The sequence below is a fragment of the Microcaecilia unicolor genome, chromosome 1 (genome assembly GCF_901765095.1).
Source record: "Microcaecilia unicolor chromosome 1, aMicUni1.1, whole genome shotgun sequence".
Taxonomy (NCBI): Eukaryota; Metazoa; Chordata; class Amphibia; order Gymnophiona; family Siphonopidae; genus Microcaecilia; species Microcaecilia unicolor.
In genome coordinates this window covers 460,370,766-460,383,597 of record NC_044031.1, presented here as the reverse complement: position 1 = coordinate 460,383,597, position 12,832 = coordinate 460,370,766, and the positions used below count along the sequence as shown (strand labels likewise).

The 12,832-nt window shown below is 42.5% G+C and overlaps 1 protein-coding gene across 3 annotated transcripts in view; it reads right to left on the bottom strand.

Annotated features, from left to right (window-relative positions):
• Positions 1–12,832, bottom strand: part of ARHGAP28 (Rho GTPase activating protein 28) — a 305,117-nt gene that overhangs the window by 41,451 nt on the left and 250,834 nt on the right. For all 3 annotated transcript variants that reach the window (XM_030213207.1, XM_030213199.1, XM_030213215.1), the window contains exons 9-10: positions 5,285–5,447; positions 944–1,026 (exon numbers count right to left, since the gene is read on the bottom strand). In XM_030213207.1, the coding sequence (XP_030069067.1) occupies positions 944–1,026; positions 5,285–5,447 (246 nt within the window). The remainder of the gene's footprint in view (positions 1–943; positions 1,027–5,284; positions 5,448–12,832) is intronic.

The window sequence follows — 12,832 nt, the reverse complement described above, 5'->3', positions numbered from 1 at the left end:
CAATGAGCGTTGTAACCCCAAAAGCAGGTTTCATGCCCAATTTGGGGTCACAACCCACAGTTTGAGAAATTCTGCTTTTTTTTTTTTATAGTAGTAACAGTGGGATTTGAACCAGCCACCACTGCATTACAAGACCAGTGATGTAACCACTTGGCCACTGCTCCACTTAGTTGGCTGTCCCTCGCTTTTGATTATACCCCTTCAGGTCTCTCTCAGCCAATCACAGCGTTTAGCTGTCTGTGAGTGGCTGAGAGAGACTTGGAGGGGCATAATCAAAAGGTAGAGACATCCAAGTAAGTGGAGCTGTGGCCAAGTGGTTACATCACTGGTCTTGTAATGCAGAGGTGGCTGGTTCAAATCCCATTGTTACTACTAAAAAAGCTGTGAGCAAAAACAGCTTTGACTTTCCCCTTCGGGAAGAAAGACGGCCATCAAGAGAACGAGGGCCATTAAGGGAAGTGCATGTCAGGGACTTTTTAAATTTGTATGGTCTTTATTGAACATTTCTCAAAACAGTATCACAAAATACAGCACTCCGGAACAAGTAAGTCATAACATAACTGATCAGCAAGATCTAAACATCCAGAAGTACCAGTGCACTACGAATGCTGGCCCCTCCCACGGCCAAATGCCTTGGATTTGGCCGGGTTTGAGATGGCCGGTTCCAGTTTCCATTATCGCTGAAAAACAAAGTCGGCCATCTCAAACCCGGCAATCTATGGCATTTGGCCGGCCCCAACAGTATTATCGAAACAAAAGATGGCCGGCCATTTTTTTCGATAATACGGTTCCAGACAGCTCTTTGCGGCGCCACCAAAATAGATGGCCGGTAATCTAGTTGGCCGGCGCCATTCGATTATGCCCCTCCACGTTAAGCGTAAAACTTTTCCTGGCTAATGAAGTTGAACATGTGACTGGTGGTTCGGTATTTTACAGAGCTTACCTTGGCAATATCTCTATTGGCATCAGGCAGCAGCATGATTAGTAAATGCAGAGCTTGTAACTGCAATTTTATCTTGGAGATTTCTAAGAAAATCATAAAGTCATTAACAATCATAAGATGAGAAAGACAACATTTTTCTTATAGGAGTTAAAGTGTTGCTGTCTAGCTAGTATGAAGGCCTGAAAAGGTCTTTAGTTAAAACAAACTCAGCACAATCCATTGAAGTCAACAAACCTGTAAAGACTGTTAAACAAATGAATTTATGAGATGCTCAACAGTATTGGTCTTTAACCCAATCTTCAGGACACACCCAACAATTCAAGCTTTCAGTAAATCCACAATGAATAAGCATGAGTTAAATTTGCATATGAATCTAACATGAATATTCATTGGGGGTGTTTGAAAACTCAACTGGGTTGACAGCCACTACACAACTCAAATCAGAGAGCAACTGCAACATTTCTGATTGCATAACCCCTCTCCAAACAGTAAACAGATGGGCCAGGAACTCGATTTTGAAATGAAACCATAAATAGATAAATAATTTATTTATTTGAGATTGTTTATGCATAGATACTTTAATTGTCATGTGTGGTCTCTCTATTTTGTTGAGTAATTTGCCTGTTTAGTTTTGCTGAAATGCTTATAAAACATTACTTTGAAAAGAAATAATAATGCAAGGAGAAAGACCAAAGCTTTATATGAAAACACATTCCACAGTAGTGATCAAGCTTTCTGCATGCCTTTATTAGGGGAAAACACATAACCCAAACCACCCACAAACACATAGCCTCATTGCAGAGTGGTCAAGTCTCCCACATTCAGTGGGCCATTTCTCATTCTCCAGCACAATTCCTAATAAGACCTATTTTTAACCAGCATTAAAAATCAGGCAACTGCAGCAGCTGTTCTCCCCTTTCACATTTCCAGGTTTAAGAGAGGGAGGGCAAGTAGCTGTTCTGTGCGTCTGTAGAAGCCCTTCCTCTGCCTCCTTTCCATGCTCTGATTGGAAATATAAGGAAAGGAGGTGGGGACGGCACCACTTTTAGCAATAACTCCCATGACTTCTGCAGATCTCCAGCAACAATGATTCTTTCGGTCCTGGCCCTTGATCATGTTTTATACCGGAAATCTGAGAGCTGCTGAAATGAGAAAGGCATGGAGGAATGGAGAGAGAAACCAAGGGTATAGAAGAGGAGGGAAGACACATGGGTGACACAGGGAAGGGAGAGAGAAGGAAACCAAGGTGGTGTAGGGGAATGGGAAAAACACTCAAAGTGGAACTCTCTCCCTTCTTTTAAGTCTGTAACTCGCCAATAGTGCTGTGTCAGGGTATAAACTAAATGTATCTAAATCTGTTTTGATGCCGATTAATCTTTCTGTTGGGGACATTCATTGGCTGCAAAATTTGGTGCCTTTTGCGCGGCAATTTCAAGGAATGCGATACCTGGGAGCAGTGGTGTGCTGGAGCCGGCTCGCACCGACTCTGGTAAATGAGGTAAGCATGGCAGGAGGGCGCCACAAGCCATGCTTACTCCGTTTACCTCACCTCCCACCACTGCCCTTGCTTGCCTGCGCCGCCCTGGGGGGGGGGGGGGTTACATCATTTTTATTACCTCCTTCGAAGCGGCCACGCCATTGAAAGCCCTGCCTGCCTCTAGCCTTTCCTTCGTGAGTTCGTTCCTTCAGAGTCCCGCCTTCTGACGTCATTTCCTCTTTCCGCGAGGGCGGGACTCTGAGGGAACGAACTCGAAGGGAAGGCTACAGACGGGCAGGGCTTTCAATTACATGGCCACTTTGACGGAGGTAATCAGGGGAGAGAGGAAAATCACTGGGTATGGATGGCTGGAGGGGGGGCAGGGGAGAGAAGAGAATCGCTGGGTATGGATGGCTGGAGGGGGGACAGGGGAGAGAAGAGAATCGCTGGGTATGGATGGCTGGAGGGGGGACAGGGGAGAGAAGAGAATCGCTGGGTATGGATGGATAGAGGGGGCAAGGGAGAGAAGAGAATAGCTGGGTATGGATGGATAGAGGGGGCAGGGCAGAGAAGAGAATCGCTGGGTATGGATGGATGGATAGAGTGGGCAGGGGAGAGAAGAGAATCGCTGGGTATGGAGGGGACAGGGGAGAGGAGAGTTGCTGGACATGGGTGGATGGAGGGGAGGGGAGAGTTGCTGACGGGTGGATGGAGGGGAGGACAGGGGGGAGAGGAGGGTTGCTAGACATGGGTGGATGGAGGGGAGGGCAGGGGAGAGGAGGGTTGCTGGACATGGGGATGGAGGGGAGGGCAGGGGAGAGAGAGAAGAAATGCTGAACATAGATGGAGGGGAGGGAAGAGTGAGGAAGAGATGAGGGAAAAGGAAGAGAGAAGAGAAACTGCACATGGATGAAGAAAATAGGCAGAAGCTGGATCCACTGGACAGTCAAGTATGCGGAGGACCCAGCTTTTACTTAAGGATGTAGGGCAAGAAATGAAGAAGAAAGGTGGAAAGCAAAGAAATAAATGGAAAGGAAACCCTGGAAATGGAGTTAAGAGGACAGATAGCAGCAGAATCGGATACTGGGCCAGCATGATCAGAAAAACGAAGTCACCAGACAAGAAAGGTAGAAAAAATCATTTTATTTTCATTATACTGTTTGGAATATGTCCACTTTGAGAATCAGGTGCTCAACATTAAAAGTTTATATTTATTTACTTATTTATGGCATTTTATCCCACATTAAACATGAATTAGATTGGAACCTGGGATCATTTAATTTTTTTTCCTGGAGTAATGCATTGCCACCCCTCCCCCCGGCTCTCTCCCCGGCTATAGCCAGCTCTGCAATTTGAGGGGGGGGCGCAGAGGTGGACATGGGGGTGCAGAGGTGGACGAGGGGCGCAGAGGTGGATGGGGAGGCGCAGAGGTGAACTGGGGAGAGAGCCTGTTGTTAAACATTTACCAGATCCTTTCTATCAACAATGGAAGGCTGAAGTGGGCTGTTCTTTCTCGGACGAACAATGGGAAAGAATTGTGATGGCACTCAGGAAGACGGCTACTGCAGTCTCGCATCAGGATTCACAATACAAGTTGTTACGCAGAGTCTACATCACTCCACTCAAATTGCAGAGATTTAGATGTCGAGCCTCCTCCATGTGCTGGAGGCAATGCGGAGCATTGGGCACATTCAAGCATATGTGGAAAGATTCAACACATATGGGATGCAGTTTGGACAGTTGGCAGTCGTGTGTCCCCTGTCACTTATGCCCGCAGGTATGAGCTAGCCATGCTGCAGATACGAGACATGGATAATGCCCAGGTGTTGGACAGAACACATCTTTTCCCATTCTTACTTTGGCAGCAAGGCTGGTTATAGCAATGCACTGGAAAAACTATGCCCCCCCCCCCCCCCCACGACACTTGATTGGATTGGAAAACTACAGTACGTTATAGAGGGGGAGAGGTTTCGAGAGATACTACAGAATAATCTCAAAAGACAGGAGAGATGTTGGGCGCCATTGCTCACATTTCTTGCCTCACATTCTACCACGTGGGGTTTGTCATTGAGTTAACATGTATTACATTTGCATATGATGATGTGATTTTTCTTTTTCTTTTTGGGAGAGTCCTAGTATTATTACTATACCAATTTGAATTGCATGTAATCAAGGGGGGTTTTGAGGTTTTGATGAAAGGATGATGATGTTGTTTGTTTTTCATCTTTGTTTTTTTTTTTCTTGGTGTTTCATTTATAACAAAGTTTCTCTTGATGTATTATCAGATGTAAAAAAATGTCAATAATGATTGAATTATGAAAAAAATACCACACACAAAGAGGAAGGGATAGGGTGATGGGAGAATGTGAGATACACAAAAGGCGCGCATAGAGAGAAGGGAAGGAGAGGAGAGAGAAAAAGGAGGAGCAAAACATCCAAAGCTGGACTTAGACATCATATCAAAAATGTCCCTCCACGTCAAGCTATACCTATTACACACTGCTGTTATGAATCTCTTCATAAAGGCAGTTAACATATGTAAATAAATAAATGACCTACACAAAGTTACAGTGTCAATAGCAGGGGGAGTCTTGAGTTCTTGTCCCAATTATTCTCCTAAATTATGGTCCAGTGACTTAACAACTACACCACTCCTCCCTCTGCAAATTAAACAAAAATAATATCTCAAATAGTTTTCATACTTTATGGGGCCATTATTGGTTGTTGAGGACAACAGGCAATCCTTAACCTTAGCCTATCAGAGCATAACATTCACATTCCAGTGTGTTGACCATGACCTCCTAGGTTTATAAAGCATGGTAGTATTTCTGCTTGGCTAGATCATGAATACTTCACCAACATACTTTCCACAAAAGAGATAAAGGCAGTCAGGTACTCCACAGGGAAGAAGGGGCTTGGGAGTTCTCTGATAAACATCTTGAGCAGGCCAGCTGCATCGTTGTTTCGCACTTGCTCCCAATTAAAGGTGTCTTCATAGAATTTTGCATCAAGTTCCTGACGGAGACTCTGAAAACAAAAGAAACAGCCGTTCACCAATGCCCATAGTCAATTTAACTCCTTACTTATTAGCAAAGGGTTGGTAAATACCTGAGCCCATACGCCAGGCCCCCTCCCTGCCCATCTTCAAATCCTTGCTCAAAGCCCACCTCTTCAATGTCGCCTTCGGCACCTAACCACTACACTTCTATTCAAGAAATCTTGACTGCCCCAACTTGACATTTCGTCCTTTAGAATGTAAGCTCCTTCGAGCAGGGACTGTCCTTCTTTTTAAACTGTACAGCGCTGCGTAGCCCTAGTAGCGCTCTAGAAATGTTAAGTAGTAGTAGTAGTAGTAAATGTTGGATTAATTTCTCTTCAGAACAAAGCCTTGTAAGACAAGCTACATTGCTCCAGACAAAAACTCTGGGGGTAATATTTCATGACGACAGTCAGCAGTTAAATTAAAAATGACTATTGGTATTAAAATTAAAATGTATATTGCGCACTGCTATACATATAGGGCTAAATTCTATAAATGGTACCCAAATTTAAGTGCCCAAAAAATGAGCACTAAGCATTGTTCTATAAATGGTGCTCAAAGTAGAGTGACATTTATAGAATAGCACTTACCACTGGGATCCATGTCCAGTTTCGGACACAAGGATTTATGCCAACTGATACCTGGTGTAAATCCTCACGATAAAATTAGGTGTGGAGGATCCATGCATGAAAATTTACAAATGGAGAAAGAGATGGGGCAAGATGGCAGCATGAGCTCACAGTGGGGTTGGAGCATTCTTACCTGCTGAATTGTTCTTTTCTAACCGTTATACCTCATACAAAGTGTAAAGGGGTGGTCAAAACTGATCTCTCTACAGTTAATTACACCCCCCCCCCCCCCCCGTCAGTAGTCATTTGCAAGACTCGCTGCTAGAATCTCTGTACAGGTAACCGGGGGCTTCTGCTGAAACCTTGGGCAGAGGAGATCCTGGATTTCTGAGTCCACATATCACTCTTCTTCCCCCCCCCCCCACCACCACTGTCAACCAGCTACTATGCCCTGCTGAACCAGCAAGACTGCAGAGATTTCCTAAGGTGATAGAAGCCGAGTTGGAAGCCTTACATCGAGGGGCGGATGTTGCTATACCAGAGGAAGGAAGTGACACCATTGGACTCCTGGCTGGGAATTCAGCACATCAGCAGAGACCCACAGCGGCGACTCTTGAGAGTATTTGGGTTGCTCTCCGGAAGCTTGACTCTATTGTTTTCAAATCAATTCAAGAAATTACCATGCTAGTGAGTACTGTTGATTCTCTATCAAAAAATTTGGAGGGAACTAGGGAGGAATTTGCTTCTGAAGTTGAAACTATCTAGGAAGGGGTTAAGACATTACAAAATTTAGCACGTGCTATAGTTAAAGATAAAATAACTCTTCATAGAAGAATTGAGCATATATATCTACTGAATTTTGAACTGTTTAATTTTCTTGCCATGTTATTTGGTATTGATACCTAATATTAAATTTAAATATTAAATATATATTACCTGCAACTATTTTGCTTACCTTTCTTTCTAATGTTGTCAGACAATTATAAACTCAGGCTCTGCCCTAGCCCCGCCCTGGTCCCACTCACATTAGCCTACCCAAACAGCGGAGCCACCAACCGCCTATGCATTGAAATATGTCAAAAAACCCCAAAGCTTACTTTAAAAGAAGTATTTGAAAGAGAAATATGCCTTACAGGCAAATGACTAATTAGAATGTAGTGGCATCTGAGTATAATTTAAAAGGAAAAAAATTAGGTTAATATTTAGTGTTCCCTTCATGACAATTTACATTTCATCTTGCTGGAGCACTTGGCTTGTTTTCTGTTATCTCGCCTATTTTACATTCACTGTTTGTGGGACTGAATCAGGAGAAGTAGGACATGAAGATTAAATTCCCTCCAGCTAGAGAAGCGGAAATAGCCTGTCACTTCATGACAATGAGCATTCCAAGCTTTGTAGCTTATCATTGTTCCAACAGGCCAAGGAGCTACCTCAGGATACAGGATTTAGAAACCTAATTGTTTTTGTTGAAGTTGTTTTATTTCTTTTACATCAGGACACTAGGATTCTCAGTCAAGGGAGTTTACACAAATATATTTTCAGTTCTGTGTGTTCATTAAAGAAAATTTAAAAATATACATTTAAAGGATGAATTCACCCATTTACAGGCTAGCAAGGCAAATGTGATAACAAGCTATTCAAGCAGGTTGGCAAATATGCTAGCCTGAGTTTGACAAATGACTCATTAAGGGCCCTGTTTACTGAGCAGTGTTATAAGCGCGTTAATGTTTTAACGTGCGTTAAAATGTACATGCCTACAATATTCCTATAGGCGCCTACATAGTTCGCGTGCGCTGTGTAGGCACACTAAAAACACTAACGCACCTTAGAAACAGCCCTAAGAGTCTGAATAGTAGCAGATATGCCAGTATCCTATATATAAGGGATTTTATGCAGGCCTTTCTCTACCGGCCAGAATTATTTACTTCATTACAAATGTGTGAGGCTCATTAATTTCTCTCTGGAAATGATGACATCTGCATCTTTTAAACCAGGGCCAAGGAGGAGAATTAAGTATGCTCAAATAGTACTGTCACCGCACTCGACAGGCAAGAAGTACGGATGTGCATCTGTTCATACATTAACATGCCTTAAAATGTTTAGGGCTAGATTCTATATATGGCACTTGCAAAACTGGCACCGAAAAATACACTGTTCTATAAACTGCACTTAAAGTTAGGTGTGGTTTATAGAATAGCGCTTATGCCCGGAAATTGCACCTAACTTTAAGCAATGACCATTTGCACCAACTGAAATGTGGTGTAAATTCTTGCATCTAAATTAGGTGTGGATCCCTCTTATTCTATAATTACACACATAAATTCTAAGAATGCCTCCAATCTGCCCATGACCCTCCCATTCCTGTGCCCCCTTTTTGAACTTGTATGTAAAATTTAAGCACAGATTTGTTGCTTAAATTTATGTGCGTACATTTCAAGTAAATCTAATTAGTGTCAATAATTGCTTGTTAACAAGATAATTATCGGAACTAATTAGCACACTGGGCTTGACATCCAAAGGTGGCCGATTCAAATCCCACTGCTGCTTCTTGTGATCTTGGGCAGGTCACTTAACCCTTCGCTGCCTTAGGTACAAACTTAGATTGCAAGCCCTCCAGGGACAGGGAAATCACCTTGAGATACTACTGAAAAGGTGTTAGCAAAATCCAATTAATAAATAAATAATATATAAATAATTTGCACACGTAATTTGTAGCCTTTTTTAATAGAATTTGGGATTTAGGGGGTAGCTATTAAGGTGTGTTAGAAACATAGAAAAATGAACACAATGCACAACGGGGCCCTTTTACTCAAGCACAGTGTAGTTACTGTGGCTTATTGCGGGAATATACCATACAGTAGCTGCAGATTTTATGTGGCAATCAGTGGGGCAGATGCAGCATTTTCTTATTTTGGTTCTGTATTAAGGTGCAAATTAGCACGTGGTACCTGGCTACAGTTAACCTGGAAATAGGCAAAAAAGCACAAGGAGCCTTCAAGAGTGAGGGCGTCTCAACTTCACTTTATTAATCAGACCTGACACGGTCCGTGTTTTGGCGGTGTGGTGTGGTGGCCTTGTTAGTCCATTTTAAAGGTAATCAATAGAAATAAAATAAAACATGGAAAAGAAAATAAGATGATACCTTATTTATTGGACATAACTTAATACATTTCTTGATTAGCTTTCGAAGGTTACCCTTCTTCGTCAGATCGGAAATAAGCAAATGTGGTAGATGACAGTATATATAAGTGAAACATCAAAGCATTTCAGTGACAGTCTGTAGGTGACTGTCACTGAAATGCTTTGATGTTTCACTTATATATACTGTCATCTACAAGGTAGGTCAGCTTCGTTCTCCAGAAGCCCCCATCCTATCACCCCAATGTGTCCTCCATCTACTCAATTCTCGGAGATGTGATGTGCCTGCTTTGTAGGAAGAAGTTTGTAGCTACTCTTTGGTCTCTTTATTGCATTTGAAATAAAGAAGATATTTTAAAAAATTGCATGAATATACAAGTATTGAGCAGTATAGTATACAGTAATGTTAGGATGTGATATTAGGAAACCTAGTTTTTGCTTCTCCTCAGCAATGATTGTTTATTTGAGCATGTGACCCTTTTTTTTAAGAAACTGCGTTGGTTACTTGTGATGCAGTGAATTCAATTTAATTGACTTTTGCTTGTTCATTTGGGATTGTATCAAGATTTATCTTTTTAATTATGTGACAACTTGCACCAGTATGTGCCATCCAGGCGTCTGTGATCCATGCATGCTTGTACACTTGAAGTACCCAATTACTGACATCTATGACTTCGACAAACGAGGAATGGCACATTTTCAATCACTGGTCCCCATGAATGGAATAAATTGCCCTTGAAATTGAGATTGCACAGGAATGTATCCTCTTTAGATAAAGAGCTGAATGGTCCATCCAATCTGCCCAACAGTCACATTCATTCTCAATTCTAGATTAAATCAACAATGAACGTGATATTATATACTTGATCATGGTCCTTCTTTGTTGTTTCTGGGACATAGACCATAGAAGTCTGCCTAGCTCTTATGTTCCAACTACTGGAGTTGCTGTCAAAGCCCACACTCCAGCCTATCCAAATCCATCTTGTTACTTGCGGGACACAGACTGTAAAAGTCTGCCTGGCACTGTCCTCACGTTCCAAATTTCTGGAGTTTCCATCGAAGCTCTGTCCAGCCCATTCTAAACCAGATTGCTATGGGGTCCTTTCACCAAGCTGTGGGGAAAAAGGGCCCTGCGCTAGTGGTGGGGGTCGTTTTTCCTGCGTGCCAGGGCTCTTTTTACCATAGCGGGTATAAATCCCCCAGATACACATGGCCACGCGGTAAGATTCCCCATGCGATGGGGAGCCCTTACCACCACACATTGAGGTGGAGATAAGGGCTCTCGCACTAACCTGGCAGTAACCAGGCAGCTTGTGGCGATGGCCGATTACTGCCGGGTTACCGCCGCGCAAGCCATATCCAGGGTTTCCTCCCCCCCCCCTCCCCAGAAATGGCACGCACTCAGTGCGGGACTACTTCTGGCAGCCATGTTGGGCCGATAGTAGTCCTGAAACAGCGAGCGGTAAGCCGCTCTGTAAAAGGGTCCCTATATACGGGACTCAGACCGTACAAGCCAGCCCAGCACCAGCCTTAGTTGAACCAGCCAGAGTTGCCATCTAAGCACCACTTGACATGCAAACACATATGCAACCCTTTAAGTTTTGATTTTTGAAACTGATGTTGAAGCAGTACCTACGTGGTCAAGCCTATGGTTTAGCTTGACTTCACTATTGCTTAGATTGATACTGCAGTTATTTATTATCTTTGAAGTGTGTGTTTTAGTTATGTACGTTGTTGTGTTCCCTGCCTTGGATAAAAGTGGGTTATAAATGATAAACATAAATATAAACATTATACACCTCAATTCCTCTTTTCTTTTAAGTATTAAAATAAGTGCATTTGGATTTAATGAAAAGCAAAATTGTTGCCATACATGTTTACTGAAACTTTGATGCTTGAAAAATGTTGAATATGCTTATTCTTCTAATCAAAGCCAGATGTGGATTACATCACCCTCCAGTGGGTTTCGATACATACAAAATCTAGAATCATCAACAAATACGATGCTTTTGAAACGGGAACTCTGGATTTGCTTAAAAAAGAATTTAATCCCAATATTCTAAGGAAATTATCCAGATAATTGCCTTGGCACATTATCCAAAGAGCAGCAATATTGAAACCACTACCTGGATACAGTTAGGGCAACCTCTGGATAGCTCTGGCACTGACCGCTCTTTCTGGATATTCAGGGGGCCTTTTACCAAGGTGCAGTACTGTTTTTAGCCCATGCAAATGATTAGAATGCGCTAAATGCTAGAGATGCCCATAGGAATATATGGACATCTCTAGTGTTTAGTGCACACTTATTTTTAACACATACTAGACATGCTAGTGCACCTTTGTAAAAAGACCCCTCAATGTCATTTCCAATCTGGACAGCAGAACTAAAAATCCAAGATGTTTTTTACCACTGTAGCTGACCACAGTGGCTTAATATTGACCTGTTTATCAATAGTACAGGCACAGCAACACAATGTGTTTGCCTCCTGAGTTGGGGGATATTTTATGAAGGGGCCCTTTTACTAAGTTATGGTACGTACTAATGTGTGCCTACCGCAGGTTAAAAATTACTACTGTAGGCCGTGCTCAGGCATGCCATGGTAGTTTTTGCATCTGCGTGTGCTTCCTATGCGCTAAGAAATACTTTTTTATAGCACTGGGGGTGTGTTTAGGGGTGGAGAGTAGGCATATTCAGCACTAATCGGTTAGTGGAGTTACATCATCGCTTCAGAGGGTAGTGGGAAATGGAGATTGCTCTGAAGAAAGAGAGGTTATCAATGGTGTACCGCAGGGATCGGTCCTCGGTTCAGCTCTTTACATCTTTGTGTGTGATATTGAGGACGGGCTATCTGGTAAGGTTTGTCTCTTTGTGGATGATACCAAACTCTGTTATAGGGTGGACACTCCGAAGGGTGTGGATTTCATGAGGAAGGATCTAGCAAAACTTGAAGAATGGTCCAATGATTTTGTAACCCAAGGTCATGCACTTGGGTTACAAAAATCCAAGGGAACAGTACAATATAGGGGGTGAAGTGCTCCTGTGTATGAAAGAAGAGCAGGACTTGGGGGTGGTTGTATTTGATGATCTTACGGTGGCTAAACAGGTAGAAAAGGCGACAGTCAAAGCCAGAAAGATGCTCGGGTGCATAAGGAAAGGGATGACCAACAGGAAAAAGGAGGTGATAGTGCCCTTGTATAAGTCTCTGGTGAGGCCCCATTTAGAATACTGTGTTCCGTTCTGGAGACCACACCTACAGAAAGATATAAACAGGATGGAATTGGCCCAGAGGGTGGCTACAAAACTGGTAAGCAGTCTCAGTCATAAAACATAAAGGGACAGACTTATGACCCTCAACATCTACACACTGGAAAAGAGGCAGGAGAGTCGGGATATGATAGAGATGTTCAAATACCTCAATGGCATTAATGTACAGGAGGTGAGCCTTTTTCAAATGAAGGAAAACTCTGAAATGAGAGGGCATATGTTGAAGTTAAGAGGAAATAGGCTTAGGAGGATTCTAAGAAAATACTCTTTTTCTTTTTTAAGTTCAAAATTTTTATTGAGGATTTTGCTTTCAACAATATACAATTTACATAACATATGTATATAAATGTCCAAAATGTAATGTAAAAAAAAACATTACAGACCAATGAAAACATATGCT